The 24,453-nt window shown below is 41.7% G+C and overlaps 3 protein-coding genes across 8 annotated transcripts in view; 2 read left to right on the forward strand and 1 right to left on the reverse strand.

The window, feature by feature from the left end:
* ninl (ninein-like) overlaps positions 1-6,455 on the forward strand; it is a 49,685-nt gene extending 43,230 nt beyond the window's left edge. The window contains exons 23-26 of the mRNA XM_007894356.2: positions 1,357-1,470; positions 1,969-2,181; positions 2,840-2,953; positions 4,637-6,455. Coding sequence (XP_007892547.2) covers positions 1,357-1,470; positions 1,969-2,181; positions 2,840-2,953; positions 4,637-4,825 — 630 coding nt within the window. The 3' untranslated portion in view covers positions 4,826-6,455. The remainder of the gene's footprint in view (positions 1-1,356; positions 1,471-1,968; positions 2,182-2,839; positions 2,954-4,636) is intronic.
* A 986-nt stretch (positions 6,456-7,441) lies between these two features.
* On the reverse strand, positions 7,442-23,810 carry gins1 (GINS complex subunit 1 (Psf1 homolog)). Of its 6 annotated transcripts, none has more exons than XM_007894352.2 (8): positions 23,734-23,810; positions 18,247-18,327; positions 17,638-17,702; positions 13,194-13,292; positions 11,918-12,008; positions 9,217-9,333; positions 8,732-8,806; positions 7,442-7,729 (listed from the first exon to the last, which is right to left on the reverse strand). In XM_007894352.2, exons 2-8 carry the CDS (start codon positions 18,319-18,321, stop codon positions 7,661-7,663), a joined length of 591 nt encoding a protein of 196 aa, XP_007892543.1. In that variant the 5' UTR covers positions 18,322-18,327; positions 23,734-23,810; the 3' UTR covers positions 7,442-7,660. The 6 variants fall into 6 exon arrangements, with proteins under 6 accessions (XP_007892543.1, XP_007892541.1, XP_042188949.1 ...); XM_007894350.2 differs by lacking the exon at positions 23,734-23,810 and adding an exon at positions 18,812-18,886; XM_042333015.1 differs by lacking the exon at positions 23,734-23,810 and adding an exon at positions 18,757-18,814.
* abhd12 (abhydrolase domain containing 12, lysophospholipase) overlaps positions 22,170-24,453 on the forward strand; it is a 53,939-nt gene continuing 51,655 nt past the window's right edge. The window contains exon 1 of the mRNA XM_042333012.1: positions 22,170-22,190. The gene's annotated coding sequence lies outside the window, so the exon portion shown is untranslated. The remainder of the gene's footprint in view (positions 22,191-24,453) is intronic.

A 24,453-nucleotide genomic window follows, 5' to 3' on the forward strand; every position in this document is an offset into this window, starting at 1 on the left:
TTAAAAAAATACACATTATAGAGCTTCTTCAATTTCCCCTCCTGACTCCTCACTTCCTGCTGGAGGGCTGCTCCACAGGCACAGTCACACTTCAGTAGTTCATTTAAGTGACCAGTACTAGTGTTGGAGCCTACTTGATCCGGTTGGCAAGAAATCACAAGTATGATGCAGATCTTGCAGGGGCGGTCTCTGGATACAGACTGGGAACAGGTTTGAAATCTGATATGTTCTGTGTTAGCTAATCTGAGCCAGGGTAGCGGGTTGGGGCACAACATTTGGCCTCAATCTTTTTGGAGATGATGATGATGATAGTAATAAACATTTGATAGAGATCCGTTCATGTCCAGAGGATGTCTCAAAGCGCTTCACAGGACACAGTTTAAAGTGTAGTGATTGTTTTATTTTGTAGGTGAACAAGGCAATCAATTTCCAAACAGCATTGTCCCACAAATAGCCAAATAGCGAGTGACCGATTTTATTTGGGGGATTGTTGGCCAGGACACTGGGAAAAACTCTTTCTCTTCTCGAATACTGCCATGAGATCTTTAACATCCAATTAAATAGGCAAACGGGATCTTGGTTTAACATTTCACCTGAAGGATGGCACCTCCAAGAATGGACCACACCCCCGGCACTGCATTGGGGCGTCAGCATAGACTGGATGAAGTCAAAATTCTGACTTTTCACTCAGATTCAGAAGGTTATGGGTTCAGAGTTGTATCAAATGAGCGAGTCTGATGCATATTAGAGACGATCAGGCAGGGTTCTAACAAGTGGTCACTGCCCAGAGATCCTGCTGAAATATGAAAATAAAGTAGGACTTGGTTGTGATGGTCAATTAACCTGCCTGGGCTCACAGTGTGTGAGATACTGCAGAAAGTCGCTTTTTTATGCTAGTTTGCTGTTAGGCTCATCTCTGTGGGTCTTATTTACATCCACATTTACTGTGTATTGCTCTTTCATGATCCAAGCGCATGCAATTTTTCTGCTATGTACTGCAGCACTACATCCCATAGAACTTCACTCTTTGTTTATTATCAAACTTACCAAATTAAAACCAGGCTTCTATTTTACATTAGAACAATTGTAGCAATTTTTTTTAAGTAAGTTCTCTGTGTAATATATAATATGTTAATTAGAAACAGTGAATCAGTTTAGTAACGATTCCTTTCAATGCGCTGTAAGCACTAAACCATAATAATAAATTCTGACTAGACATAGACAACATTGTTATTGTTATAATTGGCTATTAATTCAATAGCAAAATTCTACGCATTTTACTTTTTGTTAAAAAATAATTCAAATAATCCAAAACCAATAATTGTCAAAATATTGTTGTTGATGTGATTTTGACAGATGAGTCGGATGCATATACTTGAGAGTGAGTTGGAAGCTGTGAGACAGGAATGTCAGACTGTTCAAAGCACACGAGTACAATTGGAAGCTGCCCTAGTAGAGATTCAGGAACAGGTACAGTAATCGCGCAGTTCAGTGGCCCTGCACTTGTTTGGGAGGTGCTGTGAAATGTGATTTGTTCTGTGTTGTTGTTGCTTGTTAAATCTGAAAATAGTTTCAATTCATAAAACCCCAAATCAAGGATTCTGGAGCTCCCTAAATGGCCACAATTAATAAAAATTAATAATAGGTATGATAAATATTTTACATTGGGAGCATGTTTCCAGGATTTCATAGGATATATTGTAAAGTGTAGTGACTGTGTGTTTTGTGAGCGAACCAATTTGTGCACAGCAATGTCCTACAAACAGTGATAAAGTGAATGACCTGTATTCTACACAGACAGTAGGTTTTTATTTGGTTCCTTCTTTATTAGCTGATTACTTAGGTACTGCTACAACTAATCGTGATTGGAAACAGTGTCCAGTCCGAGGCACTGTGACCAATACTATGCGTGGCATGACCAATGTTGTGTAAAAGTCTTCTCAGTCCTATTTCTCATGTGTTTCCCAGTTGTTAGATACCAAAGCCAGGCTGATGCTTGCCAAATCTCAGCATGTGAGTCAAGAACAACAGTTGAAGGAGCACATTAGTACTGCTGTATCCAAAGACCAGTTGGTGCAGTTACAAATTAAACTATCAGAGGAGAAGGAGCGAGCAACTCAGCTGCAGGAACAGCTTGATACTCAGACTCAGGAAGCCAACAAACTAATGTTTGAACAACAGGTAAAACAGTCCACTAACAGCAGGAGATTGTCCCAAAGTCCTTCATGTTTTTGTTTTGTCTTAGTTACTGTTGCCCACAGACACTCCTGTAGTATTTTTGGCTTGGCCACCCATGGTGGAATGGAGGGAGTGAGAAACCCTTTCCTTGCAATGCATGTACTTACACAATCTTGGCAACAAGACAGTACAACCCATTGTGTGACAAAGTTATTCTCTCCTACAATAAACCTACGGATTTAGCGAGCACCTGAAGGATTTGGAGGTGGGAATACCCTGATATATGTGTTGCTTCCTGGAGACCTAAACCAGGATCACCTCCTCTAGAAAAAGGAGCTGCTCAACCTAACACAGGTGCCTGAAATGAACAGAAATCCCTCCCTCTAATAATGATGCAATTCTCTCCAGCCCTGTTTTGCCCAATGAGACCCAAATGTTCTCAGCCTTGCCTTCACACTCAATGCAGTGTAGAAAAAATATCAATGCAAGGAATGTAGAGCTAATATATTAATGCTAGTTGCGAGTTTTACAAATGATATTAAAATGGTATAAAGCATCAATAATAAAAAATCCAGTAGAATTGTTGTTATTTTAAACAGTAATATTGTCCACTCTATTATCAACTGCATTGCATAATAACATGCTGTATGTTCCTTTTCAGGTGGAATATGAACAGCTTCTGAAGCGAATGGAGGAAAGGATGGAACAGGTGGAATACAAGCTGAAAGGTGTCCGAATTATTCTTCGAGAGAAAATGAACCAGCTCAAAGAACAGGTGAGAAGTGACTGTGTACAGTTAACTTGGTGCAGTGAGCTGAGGGTTTAATAAGGTGCTGTTTTTCACTTCTACAGGTCTTGAATGAAAATAATTTACAATGTAGCACAAGTACGTTTTCCTATGTGGTATGCATGAAAAGTAGATGGAGCTCTGTTCCAATAAGTATGTTTCATGCGTTGAATGTAGCATTTTATGAATGTATTGACTAGAACAGGGAACTAATGGAAAAATTCTTGAAGCCATCAGTTCAATGTGAAGTTCAAGTGTAAAGGGCAAACAAGGCATTGCAAAAGCAGAGGGATAGAGTATAAATCAATGATCACGAGAAGTTCTGTGAAGAAAGCTCATTTGATCTTGTTCTTCCAGAACACCAGCCATTTAGTTTTCCTATTACCACATCAAGTTGTTTCTTAATGAGTTCAATGCCTGACATGACACATCCTTCCTGGTAGCACATTGCAGCCATTGTGTTGTAAGGTCAAATTTTAACAGGAGGCGAATGTGATTGCCCAAGGTTGCAAAGTCTTATTTGAATTCTACCAAAGCCCGCAGTCATCATTTATCAATATGTTGCAACACTGCAACATATTATTTCAGTCCAGCTTATCTTTACCATGCACTTGCAACAATTTAAACATAACTTTTCTTAATGCATTTAAGTACTCTAGAACTGACTTGCTGTGCACCAAAGTCTCACTTTGAATCCTATGTGGTGTTTATATGCCTTAAATAGTTGCAATATAATACAGTTTACATTTATATAGCACCTTTCACATCGGAAGGACCTCTTATTTAGTGTAGAATCATAACAAATACAGTACAGAAGGATGCCATTGGCCTTTTAGTGTCAGCTTCTTTACAGCTTTAATCCCCAATTTCCTGCTCCCTTTATGTCCTATATCTTCAAGTGTTTATCCAATTTCCTCTTACATGTTGTGGTCTCAGGTTAAATGCCTACTTCTGGGCATTTATGTACGTAATATATGTGTAGGTGGAAACCATATTGAGCATATATCACTATGCTAATACTTCTCTAGCCCATTACACCCCACCCTAATGATGCTTCACATCTTTTCCACCCTAAGACTGATGTGGTGCATTCACGAGCAATGCTGGAATTGCGAAAAACACCAGATGCAAGGTTTTCAGGCTCACCTACTAATGTTATTTAGGAGGCAGAAATCACAAGCAAAACTCAAACTCAAAATCAATGTCAGATTGACAAAGGCTGTCAATCCGGACATCTGGAGGGAATGTAAAAGTGACAGGAGTCTCAAAATGCGGCATCTCCTTTAGTTTGCTGCCATATTGTAAAGCTGTGGAGTCACAGTGTGAAAACAACTAGAGATGGGCTGGTTACCCAGCAGATTGCTATATTGCAGAACATAACATGTAGGAGTAGGCCATTCGGCCCTTCGAGCCTGCCCCGCCATTCAATCATGGCTGATCTTCTAATCTAACTCCAGCTAATACCATAACCCTGCCTTATCCCCATATCCCTTAATCCCTTTTGCAATAAGAAATATATCTATTGCGGTTGAAAGGATTTTTTTTACAAAAGCAAGACATGGTTGTGGAAAATTTGGTCTTTTTTAAAATTAGGATATTGAATTGTAATTAAGTATCATGATGTAAAGGCTGTTTGGATTCTGAACTCTTTGCTTGTTTGCCTGCCTGCAGCTGACTAAGAACACCAAGTCTGACCTGTTGCTGAAGGACTTGTATCTGGAGAACTCGCAGCTGATGAAGGCTCTGCAGGTTACAGAGCATCGGCAGAAAAGTGCAGAGAAAAACAACTTCTTGCTGGATGAGAAAATTGCAGCGTTAAACAAACTGATTAGAAAAATTGCTCCCATGTCTCTCTCCTAACAGTTAACTCTGGCATCAAAGTAATTTTTACATGCCTGACAATTTTAAAGCGTGTTTCACAAGTGCCTATGGCATTAATTTATGGCTGTATGTACTCGAGTGTAATCATCTCCTCAAAGATCAGAATGAAAGTACCATTGGCATTTGGGATTTTAAAGCTGTTTCATAATTTCCCCTTCAAATTTTGCATGGCAAAAATGTTGTCTTTTTAATGGAAAGTGTCATAAGATCGCAGACAAAGTTGGTATGAAGAATGGAAAACAATGTAATGAAAGGTGGCTCACCCAAGTTGAGATTGCACCTGGAACTTGAGGTGAAATTAGCAGTTGCAGTGTTAACTGAATAATTGAGGAACAAGAGTGTCTGGAGGTCATAATAATACTTACTTTTGGTATATTGCCTTTGATGTCAGGAGGAAGTCCAAAAGCATTTCACATGATACTGTAAACCATGGGGGGGATTTAAGCTGTTGATGAAAGCAGTTTGTATCCGGTCTGCCTATAACTACAAGCCAAATACCTGAAATTCAAAATGAAGTCAGATCCAGTGCTCTTGGTAACAATACACCCTCCTGCTTTAGTTCAGTAAAAGCTTTGCCGCAGCCTCTTGACACTGAAGTTCTTTGACACAAAATTCACTGAGGGTTCAAAGGGCATTTATGCAATAAATAAAAATATGGTACACGCCAACAAATGAAATCTGCTGTCGTGAGAAATGCTATTTTAATTCTGATCTTTCCTGGGAGAGAATTACATTAATGTGGCAGAACATGTTTTAAAAAATATTGGTAGTTTTTAAAAAAAATCTTATTTATTAATGGCTCTGATTTTGTAATATTTTTTGTGACCCTTGATTACTTTTGCATAATGTATAGTTGTACAGTTGATATGAAAGCCAACTTATGAACATATTTCAAACTATGGTTTGAAAGAGCTGATATACTTGAAACTGCAATAACACTACTTTGTAAATGGTGATTCTGCTGTACAGAAACAAAATGTATTGATTATTTAACTATGGCCGTTTGTACGGATTGATTTTTCAAAAGATGATTTAAGCTAATTTGTATTGAAATTTGTGAACTATAAAAATTCTGGTGCACAATCCTGTGTCCAGGTTTTGTAAGCAGGGGAGTATTGGTGCAGTTAAGATTGATATTCAGCACATCATCAATTCAGGTTCTCTCACTAGCTGCGGAAGACACTCTACTTACCTTCTTGACTGACAATTTAAAATTCCTCCAGGCTGAACCAATATGTAACCATATATTGTATTTATATAGCTGGATGTTGCATCAATCACTAATACTGGCAACTGCATGCATCATTTTTCATCTGTTCAGACGAATATTTAACCTGACAGATCTGTTTATATTAAGGTCACTGTGGTTGTCTGGGACAATTATGACAGAGAAATTGTGAAGACCTTGTAGCTTGGCTGACAGTTTCAATACTTGTCTGAAGAGATGGAATTCATTACCTGCTGACTATTTGTATTGGTAATTGTACTGCCACCAGCCCTGATGCTGTGGACAGAGAATGATGTAATGCTACAAAATAATCCTTCTTGTTATGAGTTCAACATTTCCTGCAACTTTTTGTAAATTGGAAATGTACATGGGGGGGAGGAAAGGACTATTGGAAAAAGTCAGTAGCATTAAGCTGCTGTGTGATGTGCCATCCAGTCCTAGGCTATAACACCAGTTTCTTATTTTGTGGGGCTTGGTTGGTAGCGATTTGTCTAACAACTTGTGTAATTCAGGGGAGTTGCATTGGACTGGTGCTGAGGCTGCAGTCTGCTCATTATGCTTTTAATTGGGACCAACCATTGTGATGATTGACCACTTTGCTCATCTATAAAACTGTTACCAGGTTTGTAAAACATCACCAGTTTTCACATAGATCTGCTACAAACTGAGATCCTGTTCTAAGTTTGACATAGCTGGAAATAGAATCAAGTGCGCTTATCTGGTATTAAGGTTGTTCAGTTGCTGTTTTCCATGACCTCAAGTGGATTTTTAAATGTTTATAGTAAAGCTCCGTCTTTGCTGTTGACATTGTGAAAATTCAGGAAAACTGGTATAGTGTATGCTGTTCATTGAACTGGGGCTGGTGGCCAGGCAACATTTATGCTGTTTCCCACATTGATTGCTGACCACACTGGCTTTAAAGTTCTCACTCCACCCAATTTAATAATACAAAGAATTGGTCACTGAATCCACAATTGTTTGTGGGACACTGCTGTGCACAACTGGCTGCAATGTTTCACTCATAAAATACAGTCAATTCTCAATACAGTATATTCTGTGAAGTGCTTTGAGACATCCCAATGACATAAGGTGCTATATCAAATACAAGAATTATTATTAATTTAAGTAATAATAATTCTTGTTTTCCTGAGTTTTCCTGATAAGATTTTAGATTTTCATATTGATGTTTTATGTAACAATGTCCCTTTACTCTAAATAGAGAGCAATTTCCAAACCCATTCTCTTCCCCTTCTCATTGAAGAGACTGATCTGTGTGGCAACCACAGCTCTCTTCACATCTTTCCCAAGGCTTCTCTTAAAAACAAATGAGGCCAAACCATGTGAAATGACTTATGCAAGAATTAGAATTGGTCATCACTTGATTTTTTTTAATGTACAAAAATGCAATTCAACTCACCAGCAGAGCAAGCTTAAACTAGTACGACTTACCTCAGAGCGAAATAATCAGAGCTCTAAATCCAAACGATTATTACACTGTAAATATCAACATTAATGAATACAACATTAAGAAGAAGGAAGGACACTAAGAAGAGGGCAGCCATTCAATCCTTCAAACTGCAATATTCTCAGGATAGCACATGTTCCAGAACCCCTTGACGGATCAGTTGCTCACATCTCCATCTGGGCATAAAGTGCTGAAAAAAATAAGCATATGAAAAAGGATTAACAGTATTAGGAGCTTTTGGGTTTTTTTGTCTGGAGAGAAAGAAGATTTGAGAACCAATCCTGGGTGCATAAACCATTATCGTTAACCATTATGGATCTTGTAATCCACTTGAGATTCTTAATTCAAAACACTTTTATTCCTACATGGTCACACAGCGCAACGCACAGAGCATCCACATAGAAAATAGCCACAAGAGGGTGTGCTTCAGCAGTTAGGCAGTAAACATCAGCAGCACAGGCCGAAGATTACAAAGACATACAACCGAACAGGAGGGAAATGGAGATTCAGACACATAGGGACCTCTAGTGGTAAATTACTCCCAAGACACAGTTGATGACAGATCAGCCAGCCTGGCTCAACTTGGAGAGGCAGACTCCTCATTATGGGGAGGCACAAGTATTGTTCCTTCTTGGCTCCCGGCCTGCAAACCAATACCCCTAACTGTCAGAGTGGCCCTAGCTGGACAGACAGCAGGTTTGCCAGACGGGGCTTGCAATGGGAAGCTTTGTGGTTTTAGCTGGTAAAAACCCCACCAGTAACCCAATCCACCCTCTGCCACACACCCCTGGCTCTTGCCAACGTGCACCTAATACTTAACGTAATTAGGTAAGCAAGGTGCACAGTCCATCCCAAACACACAAAAAAATATCCGTGTATAGGTTTTATGCAAATGTATAACATGTTCTGGTTTGGATATTATTAAGCATAAGTGGGTTTCTGCATGTATCAGACTCACAACTGACCAAAAATGGCAGCAGGGTTTGTACTCTTTCAGAAAGTCTCAGAAAAAATCCAAAACTTGTGTCAAAATAATACAACAAAACCAATTACATTTCTATTGCCCCTTCTATCGAAACTTGTGTCAAAATAATACAACAAAACAAACTGTGGTTAAGCAGTGAACTTCAGTGTTGAAGAAGATTCAAGGTATAAAATGTCGATCGGGGAAAAATTAACGCTTTTGAATTACCTGGCTGTTTCTTTTCAGCAGGACCGTGATTCCATCATCAATTTCATATTCACCGTAATCCTTCAAGCACCTCACCTGCAGATGCAAAGTCACAAAGCATATTATATAAGGTCTGCTTCAAACCTCATCAGTTAATGGCCACCCAACCGAATCCCCACAGGTTCCACCCAAAGGACCTGAAATTACGCTCAGCCTTAAGACCTGGATTTGTTTAGTGTACTGAGGAAATATTTGATCTTTACATTTGCTTCTCTCAGTAGCAATCCAGTAGATAAAGTAGCAGAGGGAAAACCAATTGTTTTCTACCTGCTTGTGACATTGTGTCATTACAGAAAAAACTATGTGAATTCCGATGAGTCAAACATTCCTTTCTAACATCAGAATCAAGGACACTTCTCCAGGAGTGAACTGGACACATATCCCACTGGAAACTCCTGCTTCACCCGACCACATTGCATAACTAAAACACGAGTTCGAATATTTACCTCAATGTAAAGGCTTTTTGGAGGTTTCATGTCTTGAGTGATGTCCAATCCCTCTTCTCCTCCAATGGACCTCATGTAAGTAGCGAGTGACTTTTTGTACTGGTTGAACCACTCTGTCTGCAGTGTAAAATAAGGTTCAGTGTTGACGAAGATTCAAACACTGATGATATAAAGGAACTCCTGAAACTAGAGGGATATGGTGCAGGAATATTCAGCTTTGCTGAATGGTAAACTGCAGCAAAGCCAGTGTGATAATAATAATCCTTGCATTTGATATAGCGCTTTTCATGTCTTCTAGACGTCTCAAAGCGCTTCACAGAATATATTGTAAAGTGAATTGACTGTATATTTGTGGGCGAAACGTGGCAGCCAATTGCGCACAGCAATGTCCCACAAACAGTCATGGATTGAGTGACCATATTATTATTATTGTTGAGGATTTATTATCCCCGGAAAAGCGATCCACCAATCGACTAACAACCATGTTCCTTCTTACTGCTAGCTAAACAGAGGCGTGTGGAGTAAGGATCTTGCCCAACACTTCATCCTGCCGGGTATAGAACCCTGGTCTCTCGCTTGCGAGGCGAGTGTCCTAACCACCGAGCTACAGGACTTCACTGATAGGAAGAATCTAAAGCTGGTACTCTTCACAAACTAAAACATTGGTCAGATGTTTTACTTGGCCCACAAATAGAAATCCACGTTTCTAAATCCAATCCAAACTGCTGGCTAGCCACACAGCACTTCAGTGGTTGGATTGCATTTTAGCTTTCCTTTCAACAGTGAGAGATCATTCCCACAGTACAACACAAAGGGTTTGCTTAAAGCACTCTCGTTTGTGTTGGCAGCTTTGCATTTTAGCATTTGGCTGAAAAATGCACAATCATTTCACTTGATAATGGTTCCTGTGAAGCACCTCAAGAGTTCCTCCGGACCAGAGAGACCCAATATCCATTGAAAGGTTTTATCATCAGCGATAATGGTGTCCCTTTATTATTAGTGTTGAAGTCTTGACGTTAACGTAAATATTTAACAAATTAAAGCAGTTCCTGACAGCTCAGAGTATGAAACATTTTGGGAGCATTATTATACATTATGGAGGAAAGAGTCAGCTTCCTTTGTTTCATCAGGAAGTAAATATTGCTTCTCGTCTGTTCAGGGACCAACTTTAATGGAAGGGTACGAATTCGACTGTAAATTTTTAATATTGTTAAACAAACAATTTTTCCATAGTATATTACAGCACACAAACAGGCTGTCAAGTGCGTGCTGGTGCTTTATGCCATATGAAGCATTTCATCTAAGCCCACTTTCTTACTGGCTCCCAGACATTTTAATATTCTTCCTCTTCTATCGAATTCCCTTTCAAGTTTTAAAAAGAAATTAAAATGAAAGCAAAGGGAAGTGACTGGCTTAAATCCCAGAAGAAAAAGTCAACATTAAAGTTGAATTGAACCTGATCTCTATGGCTCAGGATCCTATTATATGCCAGATGTATCCATTGAAGACATAGATTTTAATTCTACATGTAAGGCAGACTGGTATAACCTTTCTTTACTCACAAAATTATGGAGTCTGGTTCTTCTCATGCAAACGGCAGCATCCTTTCTGTACCATACATTAACCATTTTACTCAACCCTCTGCTTATGTGGTTGGAAGAACTGCCAGACTGCTTTAGTGCTCGGCAGGCACTGGCTCACATCCTGTCCCCCGCCCTGCCCACCCCACCATTGGCGGTCAGGACTTCAGCTTTTCTGCCCCCACCCTCTAGAAATCCATCCCTGAATCCCTCCGGCTCACACCCTCCCTCGCCTCTTTCAAGGCACGTCTCAAGACCTTCCTCTTTGACCATGCTTTCAGCCCCTCCTACCCCTCCTCCGTCCGGTGTGAAAGGCGCTATATAAATGTAATTTTGTGCTTGTTGGTGGAAGAGCTTAACCTGCAAGAATCTCATGACTGTGATACAATGCTGTAAAAATAAACAAAGAACTATGAAGACCTGCAAACTAAACACAGTATTTTTAAAGCTACTGTTTCACAATAGTGAGACATCTTTTGATGAAAAGAATTCAGTTGGAAGTACAACAGTTTTGATCAATCAAAAAGGTGACACTATCTCAGATTGAAGTCAGTATCTTTGTGTGGCATTTTCTCTCTTTAGGGCCAAGCAACTGACTTAGTATGAAACAGAAATAAGTGGAGTTAGGAATCAATCATAAAATATAGATGCTAAATTTTAGAGAAAATGCTATATTTAAGAGATTCACTTAAGTGCGCTGTGCATATGTACCAAAAGCAATGGCTCCTCACACACACACTCTGTCTCTTTTCTGTAAATGTAGGCCCATTGTTTTTCCTGTGCTATGTTTTGTTCCAATAAAAAGACAGCATTAACCTGAATTTACGTTTTTACAGAAACATTTAATCTCCTCTACATAAATTGCACAGGCAATTCTTGTAATAACATGGCAGAGAATCAGAAAAGAGCATTTTTTGTTGTTTTATTTCAGGATATCCGCACTCGGTTTCAGGTTTTACTCACAAATTGATAAACTGGAGGATGCAACAGGTAAAAGGTACAAGACTTTGGCTGTACTAAACCCAAAGATTGGTTCCTAAAAATAATCAAGGAGGGTGCATGGTGAACTGAAAGCCCATCTCTAATTTCTCCATTGTTCATATGTGTCAGAGCAGCCTTACCTCCTCAGCAGCAAAATGGAATCGAATTGCTGATGGTAGCACACTGCCATATTCCCACCTCAATGATCGAATCCGCAACAAACGGTCATATCTGTGGACAAGGGGGAGGGGGGAGCTTAAAAATTAAATATCGTTAACCAGGATCTTTTTCCCTCTTCCTACAATTTGTACCTTGATCTCCTCTTCTCTCAAAGGCACCAAGATCTGAGTTCCAATCAGTTGTTTCATGTCATTTTTTTGTATGCAAGACTCAAAGCTATTTCACTGCGATGGACAGAGATGCTGTGGCTCATCTAAGATGTACTCAAGGTTAAATAGCCTGTCAACATTCGCTGCAGGCTCATGCATATATATTATATATATTATATATATGTGTAAATAAAAAAAAACTGGTGTCCTGTAGCTCAGTAGATAGAGCACTCGCCTCGCAAACAGGAGATGTGGGTTTAATTTCTGGCAGGGCAAAATGTTGGGCAAGTTTCCTTACTCCACACTCCTCTGTTTATCCTGCAGTAAGTAGGAACCTGGTTGTTAGTCAATTGGCAGATCGCTTTTCCAGGAGTAATAATTCCTTCAAAAAAAAACCCAAAATTGGTCACTTTAATCCATGACTGTTTGTGGGACACTGCGGTGTGCAATTGACTGCTGCGTTTCGCCCACAAAATACACAGTCAATTCACTTTACAGTATATTTCTGTGAAGCGCTTTGAGACGTCTCCAAGACGTAATAAGGCGCTATATCAAATGCAAGGACTATTATTATTATTATTAAATCAGGTATGGATGAAGTATCAGAGTGAGCATCTGTAGAAATGAGCTTCAATTTGAGTTGCCATTTCGAGGCAAGAAATTATTTTTAGTTTTGAAAACTATCCACTGGATTTGAAGAATGCTCCCTTCCTTACCTGCATGGGCATCTCCCATCACACTTAGACATCACCTTCAAATGCAGCCGAATTGCAAGAAAACAACACGTATACAGATGCATTACTTGTGTGCCATGTGAAGAAGGGCAATGCATGCACACATTGAAAGATGAGCTAGCTCACACTTTTAAGATGTCTGACAACACAAAGGAGTAAATTATGCTCAAGTAGTTTCCACATAACCAGGTTCATTTCTGAACACTGACCATTTGAAATATTATTTTTCAAACACAATTTGTTTGAATCCGGTTCCGAAGCCTTAAGTGATATGCAATACATAGGCTAGACATGTGACCAACTGCGGACCCACCCCCCACCACCCCCTTACTCAGTGACCTAATGTTACATACAGGTATGCCAAAATGCAGCGTTTATTCCTCAGCAGACAGCAGTGACGAAACTTGATTGTTGGGATTAAATCCGTTTTTCCTTCTGACTTAGCCTCATTTCTGCAAAGAACAAAAATAGGTGTCAGCTTGGCTCAGTTGATAGCACTCTTGCTTCTTACTCAAAAGGTTGGGCATTTAAGACCGACATTAGGACTTTAAGCTTATAGATTTAAAGAAATAGTTATTCACTTAATGCCGGTTTGTGGAACATTAAAAATACTTAGTCACTACACTTTACAGAAAATTCTTAAATGCCGCAAAATGTTTTGATGTGATAAGGCACTATTCAACTGCAAGAATTATTATTAAAAAATTGTGTAATAATTTGACGTTAATTTATTTCGATTCTCACTGTCAGATTCTATTCTATTCTCTATTCTGTACTTCAAAACAGTATCTGTGTGTCATCCTTTAAATAGGATTTTTCATAAAGAGGAACCTTGGACATCTCCAGAAGTCCCAACTTTAAACAAGATTTGCTCTTCACACTATCCTGCACTCTGATGAAAGATAAAAGAATCATCATAAATGTCCAGGCAATTTCAATCAGCAGTGTGATATACAGGACGTTGGATCTCTAATAGGTCCCCCAAATCACCTGCTTGTTTTAGTATGTATTACTTAATAATATATTAATCCTTGCATTTGATATAGCACTTGTGTTCGAGACATCTCAAAGCGCTTCACAGAATACATGATAAAGTGAATTGACTGTGTATTATGTGAGCAAAATGCCCACAATTTATTGCTTAAGAACACACACAAGTTGTCATACACTTAATTTCACTTCAACAAGAGTAAATACCAGTTGTACAGCTTTTGTAAGTGATTTCACTGCTTCTCTTAGCTCAGACTCGAACTGCTGACACAATTAAGAAATTTCTCAGTAGGTCCTGTGTTGACTGGGAAAGCGGGAGCAGGTGGCAGAGGTGAATATTTCATTGCTCATTTTTCATAACTTCTTTTCCCTTCGCATTGTCCACTTCAATCAATAACACTGCACTGAATGGCTGCTCTGTAAGCTGCTTGTCAGACAGACTTTGTACAAGTGAAGATTCTGTGCTCAGCAGTCCCAAGAACAGGGCAAAGATTGTGTCATTTCTCGTACAGCTCTCCTGATCAGTATGCTTGAATAAAACAAATGTACCAGATTCTGCAGCTTGGAAGATGTAAATGAACCTCGGAGATCAAATTGATAGCTTATGGACAAAAAACATGTATTGCTCTTGTTTTTGCCTCTGTTCTCCCAATCCAGCAAAGTTCTCTTGATCTTGTTTTTTAAAAAAAACAATGGAAATTGCAGACTGAAACTAGGAACTTGAGATTTGGCTGAGGTATGGGTGTGAGATGCTGCATTACCTCCATGCAGAAGAACAAGACAATCTTTTAGGTGTCAGAACATCAGTTCTGGGGTAGGAGTGTGTATTTTATCATTTAGGTTTTTTTTTTTGAGTCAACCACAATTTGACACCTATACTATTTCTACAAATAATACTGGCTTCTCAGTTGGTTTATGTTATTTACAAACATGACATAAGAACATAAGAAATGCTAGATGAAAAAAGACCAAAGTTCATCTAGTTCACCTTCCAGACGATCGTGTGCAATATGTCCTAAACTACCTGCATACTATATCCCATAATGTTACTTCCTCAAAGAAAACTATCTAATCTGTGTTTGAAAGAATCAAACATTTAATTAACTTATTATTTAAACAATTTATCTTAAAACTGGGACACAGACTTTCAGGTAGTCTGGAGAAAAGCATTCTGTGGGCACCAGCAACTTTTGATTTTGTTGCAAATCAAATGTGTTGCAAATCAACTCTCAATTCTCAAAAGGCTGTAAAATTAGGAGCATTTGGCTTTTCTGAAACCCATCTCTCAAGAGGTTATTATAATCACTTCACAAGTGAGAATTGCAAACTGCAACTATTTTTAAAGCTTTCAATTATCTTGTCGCTAGTTGACTGAGCCAATCGGTATAATCAATGTACTTTCTTTGAACTAGTTTATTTGGATTAATGTGTTGATCTTGAAATGTGCTGCCTGGTCAAACGTACAATCTCACGTCTGACCTAAACACTATCTTGTCATGCATTTAATTGTTGCAGCAAAGTCTCCCCTCAACAACAGTAACAGCTGAAGGTCACAGTGAAGTATGCTCTTGAGCATTCACAGCACACTCCGTAGCTGCAGTTAAACATGTGAAGAATGGCAATATCACTTACTGCAGTGATTGTTTATCAGTCACCAACTTTCAACTTAACAAGAGCATTGAATGAACTCAGAGAGAATTTGCATTAAACATAAGAACATAAGAAATGCTAAAAAAATGAAAAAAAGACCAAGGTCCATCTAGTTTGCCTTCCACTTTCCTGGGGGGTCGCATAAGCTTTAGGTGGATGCATAAACACTATCGGCAGTTGGCAGGCGAGTGTGTCATAACATATAGAGTCAGTAATGTATCTGGATTGAGTAACTGTAACTTCACCAAAATCAATGTCAAAATTAGTGTTGCAAAATGGATGATGGGTTACTACTGTCAACTCTGTTCGGCCTTTGACCCTGCAGAAAAGATTGGATGGAAATTCCATTCATCTAGTAAGTAACAAGTACACTGTGGTCAAGAAGCTGAAAAGTTCTCGCTGGGTGGACCGAGCAACATTTATGGAGATGACTTCTGGAGTTTTCAGCAACAAAGTACTGAACTCCCATCTATCTACATTCTGGTCAAAATAAGAACACAAGAATTTGCTCGGTGAAAGAAGACCAAGTCCATCTAGTTTGCCTTCCACCATCCTGGCAGTTGCTCGACATGTTATTTCCCAAACTATATACTGTATTCCAAGACATTATTTTCTAGCAGAAATCTATCTAATTTGCTGTTGAAACAAACAACATTTTTGGTCCTACTGTCTCCCTAGGGAGCCTGTTGCATAAGTTTACGACTCACTCACTGAAGCAGTGTTTCCACAGATTTGTTCAGAATTTACCCCCCTTCAATCACGGGCCGTGTTCTCTGGTTCTACCGATCAATACAAGATAAAACAGTTTATCATGGTCTATATTATCTATTCCCCTCAGAATTTTAAAGAGCTGAGCATCAATACTGTCTGAAAACACAAGTGCCTCATCTTGTCAACATCCCAATGATATATAACCACTGGCCATAAATCAACCTGATATGTGAGCTGCTTGGAAGAGGAATATGTTAAATCTATCTATACAGATACCATATCCTCAATGTAAGCCCAGCTAGGAATGTTTGAGGCTACAATATTCAATACATTCCTAGCTACAATATACGATAGAGCAGTCTCAAACATCACTAGCTATACTAGGAATATTTGATTGAATACCTCAGACAAAGGTGACCAACAACGAATTGCACTTATATAGTGTCTGTCAGAGAATATCTCAAAGCATTAAGCCAGAGTAGAAGTCCAAGCTATGAGGGGGTGGGGTGGAGAGGGAGGCTAGGTAGCCTAAGCGTAGTTACAGTTAGGGCATTAGACAGGTTTTGAAAGCAGAGTAGAATTATTAGAGCAAGAGTTAAATGGTGCCTTTATTGTGCATTTCCCAGACCATGTTTCCAAGAAAACATTTCCATCTTTTTCAACTCGCACATCTCTTTGCTGAACAGGAATCTACCTGATTTCTATTTTTTATTTCTTCAGTTATATCCAGCAGAAATTGCTCAGCCTGTTTCATAAAATACCAGCTGAAGTATTTTGAATCTGATTCACTTTCATTTTTACTTGGATCTCTTGCTCCCCAACATACACCTTCCACCTTGCCAAGTCTAGCCTGTTTCGTGCCACAACCCGCTCCACCCACCATCGATGGGCAAGCTTTAATTTGCTTCACAATCTCTGGAACTCTCTTCAAATTGTGCAACTCTCTCCACCTCACCCCCTCTCTCTCTGCTTCCAAAACTTCCAATATCCTAACTTTAACCATGCTTTTGGCGACCTACCCCACCTCACAACTCAGACTTCCACCCCGTATTTGTAAAGTGCTTTGAGATGTTCTCCGTACGTGACAAGCACGATACAAGTAGAAATCGTCGATGATTACCTTTGTTTAGTTTGTTTCTGCTGGTTCCACTCGAAAAATACTTTTGACAGCCAGGAAAAAAAAATAACAGCCTGGCTCACATTCTTGCTTTTAGCCTCTCGTCAAAGCTCATTGATTTACAATCAGGTACGTCCAATTTTGTTTTGCCAATCCACAAGCGACACAATCAAGTATGAATCCAGCTTTAATAAAAATATTAGCGGTCTTTAATTCCATGAAGACAGTTTCTCTTGACCTGAATCATCTACGCTTTTACTCCAATACTTATTAAATACCACCAATGAATTCTCCAGCATGCAAGGCCATGGAGACAAGTGTAAACTTACACATCAGTTTGGTTCTGTTCATACAAAGCTTTCATCTCTTCAAGAACTTGTCTGATGCCATCCTCCTAAAATAAATATTAGAATTAACATGACATATCAAAATGCTTATGTACTACCTGATTTTTAATGTAGTTTCTCCAATTGTTAATAACATAGTTAGGCAGATGCTTCCAGATCTCGTCTTTCTTTTCCTTACAGTCAAACTACTTTCCAGTATTAACCGTTCATGATAAGAATCGCATCAAAGCCCAAAATTGTAAAGGCCAATATCCAGAAAATTCCACATTACACGATGGGGGAGTGCTATTCGCTACAATTTGTATGAATGCAAGGCAACATTTTTATTCATCGGCAAGTTTCACACACAAAGAGAAAAACAAGCGACAAGTTATATTCGCAACAAATACAGCAATCCCCGGCACGTTTAAAACTAATAATGATAATCCTTGTATTTTGATGTAGCGCATTATCACACGGGCCACTGTTGGCCAGGACAACAGGAGAAACTTCCTTCTCATTTCAAATAGTCATGGGATCTTTAGTGTCCACCTGAACAGGCAGAAAGAACCTTGATTTAATGTCTCATCTAAATTAAAAGAAAATTCTCACATTAAACGCAGGTAACTGTCCATCAGCGGTTCTCTGCAGCTCCCGGATCAGCTCTATTGCCTTTTCGCAAAACATTGCTTCCTAGAAAAGGTACAGAGAAGAGAGATGCTACCGTTAGTATTATTATTACAGCGAGTCACGTAACAGGCACTGACCAGCACAGTTTTTAGATGTGTGTTTTACTGAACAGATCGTCATTAAGTGACATCCTCTTTTAGACACAAACACTGACCGGATCACTGCGGAGTGAGACCCTCTCTCAGACCGGTTACACGGACACACACTGACCAGATCACTGCGGAGTGAGAGCCTCTCTCAGACCCGGTTACACGGACACACACTGACCGGATCACTGCGGAGTGAGACCCTCTCTCAGTCCCGGTTACAGACACACACTGACCGGATCACTGCGGAGTGAGACCCTCTCTCAGACCTGGTTACGGACACACACTGACCGGATCACTGCGGAGTGAGACCCTCTCTCAGACCTGGTTACAGACACACACTGACCAGATCACTGCGGAGTGAGAGCCTCTCTCAGACCCGGTTACAGACACACACTGACCGGATCACTGCGGAGTGAGAGCCTCTCTCAGTCCTAATTACGATCCCCAGAAGTTATTTGAATTCCCGCCCAAGTTAGCCAATCAGAAGCTCGGCCTTCTCCTGGGCCAGGACCAATCAGAGCCGCGGACGAATACTCCAGGCACCAATCAGAAGAGCGGGTGCTGTGAGAGACCAATCAGAGGAGCTGACACATGCTGAGAGGCCAATCAGAGGAGCTGACATGTTGGGAGGCCAATCAGAGAAGCTGACACATGCTGGGAGGCCAATCAGAGAAGCTGACATGTTGGGAGACCAATCAGAGGAGCTGACACATGCTGGGAGGCCAATCAGAGAAGCTGACATGTTGGGAGACCAATCAGAGGAGCTGACACATGCTGGGAGGCCAATCAGAGAAGCTGACATGTTGGGAGGCCAATCAGAGAAGCTGACACATGCTGGGAGGCCAATCAGAGAAGCTGACACATGCTGGGAGACCAATCAGAGGAGCTGACACATGCTGGGAGGCCAATCAGAGGGGCTGACATGTTGGGAGACCAATCAGAGGAGCTGACACATGCTGGGAGGCCAATCAGAGAAGCTGACATGTTGGGAGACCAATCAGAGAAGCTGACACATGCTGGGAGGCCAATCAGAGAAGCTGACATGTTGGGAGACCAATCAGAGGAGCTGACACATGCTGGAAGGCCAATCAGAGGAGCTGACACATGCTGGGAGGCCAATCAGAGGGGCTGACGCTGCGGGAGCCGCGCGGGGCCGGCTGTTGTGTGAGGTGGACATGTCTCTCCCTGCCCGGGCCGGGGCCTGAGCCAGAGGTACCTGTGCCCATCGCGCTGCGTGTGCCGCTGTCCCCCACCTCCCCCCAGTGTGGGCCTGGCCGATTGGCAAAGGACATGCCATGGGGGTGGACATGGGCGTGGGGGGGGGGGGCTTCAGTCACCCCGTGGTCACCCCTCCGCCAGTTACCTCCCTCCCCCCCCTCCCCCCTCCTGCCCTGTAATCACTGGCAATTCACGATTCACTGCAAAGATTATTATTATTATTATTATTATTATTTGACAGATAAATGCAACCATGTGAGAGCAACCCGGCCCGGACTGGCCGACAGCCTGGGAGCTGCGTGGGTGGAGCTCGGGCCCTTTTATCTTTTACAACAGCTTGCAGTAATCCAGCGGCCTTCACTCCCGGAGGGGGGGGGGAGGTGGAGCATCAGCACAGGCGAAGGGGAAGGTCTTCAGTTCGTGACGTGAAAGTGATAGGGAAGTAGGGGGCAAAGGTTGAAGGAAGAGAGTGGCCAAAGTTTCCAGACCTAGTTATCGTTTTTCACAGATAGTTAGGGTTATTTTGGGGGCAAAGTATCCTTACGTCAGACCGGCTAACTGCAGGGGTTTTTTTTACTTACCACAGTGAAGCTTCTCCGCAACTTTATTTGTTTTCGCAGTCCACTAATAACGCAATAGTAATTAATAATAATAACAATAGTCAGACGGCCAGCTTCAATTGGTGTACGTAGCGCAGTTCAAAACTTACACGATCACCGTAACTCAACCGTATTGTGGCCGCTCCGTCTTGTAATGAGGATGGAGTTATATCAAAATGATCATAGATTTGAAAATACGAGTGCTGGTGTATGATTTTACATTTATTGACTTGGCACAGGTTTTAAATATTTAACAAGGATGGCTTTACAGCTAAACATGTCCCGAAAAGTACCCTTCCCTCCTTGAGCATTTTGGTCAAACAGTTTGAGGTGATTATCCCTTTTAACCTGATACAGTACAATGCAAATTTACATTTACATAGCAACTTTCATCTAGGGAGGATGTCCCAAGAGCTTGAAATGATAGATAAAAGTTATGGGAAATAGAACACTTTTCCAACTTTGCCATTTAGTATCAGCAAACACTAAGTATACAGAGAAGAACCCCAACGATTAGCAAAGAGACTTTAAATCAATCAGCTTGAATAGGTCCCAGAGGAGAAAACGCAATGTACTCACCCTGTAGGACACTAGTTCCTACTAATAATCCTTACAATAGATATTGCATCTTATCATGTTGGTGAGGCAGGTCAAAGCACTTCAAAGCATTTTATTGTGAAATGTAGAACTGTATATGTAGGCTTAACTTTACTACCCTTTAATCATGTTCATGATTGAGACTGACACTCCAATGTTCAGCTTGGGGACTGCTATCCTTTGGATAAGATGGTGACATCATCCACAGACATGAGGTCAACTTCCACATGTTTGCGGATGACACCCAACTCTACCTTTCTGCCTCCACCCTCAACTCCAGGACCACTGCTGTCCTGACAGACTGCCTGTCAGACATCAAGTCCTGGATGAGGGCAAATTTCCTACAGTTGAATGTGAACAAGACTGAGGTCCTCCTGATTGGCTCACACCAGCGCCTCAGCACCTCAGGCTCTGATAACATCAACCTCCATGGTTGCACACTACAACTCACCGAGCCAGTCAGGAACCTGGGTGTCTTGTTCAACCCTCAACTATCTTCTTCCCCACATCCAAGCCAGGACCCGCTCTGCCTTCCCTCAACTCCGTAACATCACCCGACTACCTCACCCCTCAGGCCGCTGAAACTCTTGTTAATGCCTTCATCACCTCCAGGCTCGACTATGCAAACGCCCTGCTTGTTGGCCTTCCCAACTCTTCCCTCCACAGGCTGCAGATAATCCAGAACTCTGCAGCCCGTGTTCTCTCCCACACAAAACTCCGTGACTCCATCTCCCCCATTCTCGCCCGACTCCATTGGCTCCCTATCCTTCAGAGGATCCAGTTCAAGATCCTGGTCCTCACATACAAAGCCCTCCATGGCCTCGCCCCACCCTACCTCTGCGACCTCCTAACCCCCTACCAACCCGCCCGCTCCCTCCGCTCAGCCGTCTCTGGCCTGCTCCACGTCCCCCGACCCATCCACCCCACCATTGGTGGGAGAGCCTTCAGCCACTCTGCCCCCATCCTCTGGAATTTCATCCCCCAGTCACTCTGCCTCACCCCCTCCTTATCCTCCTTCAAGTCCCGCCTCAAGACCCTCCTCTTCGACCATGCCATCGACCACTCCCCTTCCCCTCCCTTCCCCCCCCCGACCCAGCTCGGGTCTGAAATTCTGTACTCTGTCCAGCGCCTTGAGACTTCCTCCTGACGTGAAAGGCGCTATACAAATGTAATCTTGTTGTTGTTGTTAAATCGATGACCGATCTGCAAGTTCTGGTGCATGATAAAAAACCCATGATGATAGTGCATAAGAAAAAAATACTTTGCATTGTTCCACTAATTGTTTGCCCATAAAACACAAGTCACTTCATTTTACACTATATCCTGTGAAGCAGTTTGGGACTCCTGACACGAAAAGACAAATGTAAGGATTATTTTATTATAATCATTATCCTTCCTCTTTAAGGACATAAAGTTAGCTCATAAACAAAACGGTTGAATTTTTTTTTTCGCAGTTTAAAGGTCCTCCTAGTGACCCATCAATGTTTTGATCATAGAATCATAGAATTGTACAGCACAAAAAAAGGCCATTCGGCCCATTGAGTCTGTGCCGGCTCTTTGAATCGAGCAATTAATGTCAATCCCACTCCCCAGCCCTTTCCCCATAACCCTGCAAACCCGTCCTCCACAAATACCCGTCCAGCGCGTTTTTAAAAGTAGATATCGAATCGGCCTCCACCACCCTTTCAGGCGATGCGTTCCAGATTCGAACAACTCGCTGCGTGAAAAAATGTCTTCTCACCTCCCCTCTGCTTCTTTTGGAGACTATTTTGAAACGGTGACCTCGAATCACCGACACACCCATCAGTGGAAACAGTTTTTCCCTTTCTAACCTATCAAATCCCCTCATGATTTCGAAGACCTCTATTAGGTCTCCTCGTAACCTTCTCTGCTCCTACTGTTAGCTGATATTGTTAGCTGAACCGACTATTTCCGAGGATCCTTTGCTGGTTAATAAATTTACTGCCTCGGCAGCGCAAGCCCCATTCTAAATCATATCTCCAAGGTTGGTAAATATACTGACCAATGGATAGTACATTTACCAACCTTGGCGATATGATTTAGGATAAATTAACAAATGGACTAATCTGCAATCTCACCAACGCTGTAGTTGATTTTAAAATAACCCTGACTGGCCTCTTAATGATCGAAAACCTTTTCGTCAAAAAAGCATCAGGATAATTTAAAAGTCAAAGGGTCTGCTTTCTTAGCTCATTGAACAGTTTTATTTTTTTTTCCATACCATTTTTTCCCCTTACATTCGTGATGCTTTCCTGAAAGTGCCCAATTCTTGCCCATCACCACCACCACCACCTCCTCCTCCTCCTCCTCTCCTGGACCAAATAGTGTACCAAATAGTGTGCCATCAGATAAGCTTCACAGGTGAAAGAAAGACAGTACCAGCAAAAGGAAATAAAACCTTTTAGCAGGAAGGGAGACTCGGACTTTTAACGAGAGGGTTAGGAGTCCAAACGAAACCTGAACTGAAACCACACACCATAAAAAAAATACCTGTTTTATTTCACTTCCAGTTTGCCACCCCCCCCTGTGCCCTCCAATGTGGAGTCCTGTAGCTCAGTGGTTAGAGCACTCGCTTTGCAAGTGAGAGACCTGAGTTCAATCCCAGGCAGAGGGCGAAACCTCGGGCAAGTTTCCTTACTCCACACACCTAATAATAATCCCTCCAAAAAAAAACAATAATAAATTGGTCATTTTCAATCTACGACTGTTTGTGGGACATTGCTGTGCGCAATTGGCTGCCGCGTTCACCCACAAATATACAGTCAATTCACTTTACAGTGTGTTCTGTGAAGCGCTTTGGGACGTCCTCCCGACGTGAAAAGCGCTATATCAAATGCAAGGATTATTATTATTATTATTAAAGACACACACGGGGCTGTCATTACCTGTCATGGTTATCACAGCCGCTGGGGCTCAGTCCTGCTCCACATTGCGCTCGACCACCCGGGTTTAAAGCGCCTTCTCTTTTTTTTGGGTGGTGGGTGGGTGGGGGGGGGGACCCCCCCACGGTTTTAAATTTGCACGATCTCAATTGCAATCGCGGCTGTTTGGGATCCGCAGGAGGTTTAAGAGGAATTGCATTGAGAGAGCGCTCAGGAAATCACACGGTGCACACCATCAGTGACGGTCCAGGATCAACCGATCCAGTGGGTGGTGGTGGGTGGGTGGGGTGGGGTGGGGGGTGGGTTTGTGTGTAAGCGTTTCCGTGTCCACCCTCTAGGAATACGGCTGCAAATCCCCCACTGCCTTTGCGCCAAGAGGCGTGTGGGGGTGGTGCAAAAAAAAAAGGGGGAATGGTGGGGGGGGTGTGTGTGCGGTTGAGAGGTGAGAGGTTGTGTGCAATCAGCTGATGTGCTGAGCTGTGCTGAGCTGAGCTGAGCTGCTGCACCACCAATGTGTTTCACACTGTGGAGGGAGACTGAAGCCCTCACCATCCGCTCAGTGCAGTCCTCAGTCCTCAGTGTCCAGTCCCCCACCCCCCCAGTGCACTCCCTCCCTCCCTCCCTCCCTCCCTCTGCTCCCCAGCCCTTTGCCCTTCTCGTTTCGTTTCCATCCCCTTTTGCAAGAAAAAAAAATCAAAGGCATTTTTTTTTCTTTCCTTTTCC

Source organism: Callorhinchus milii, unplaced genomic scaffold, assembly GCF_018977255.1.
Source record: "Callorhinchus milii isolate IMCB2004 unplaced genomic scaffold, IMCB_Cmil_1.0 Scaffold3, whole genome shotgun sequence".
Taxonomy (NCBI): domain Eukaryota; kingdom Metazoa; phylum Chordata; class Chondrichthyes; order Chimaeriformes; family Callorhinchidae; genus Callorhinchus; species Callorhinchus milii.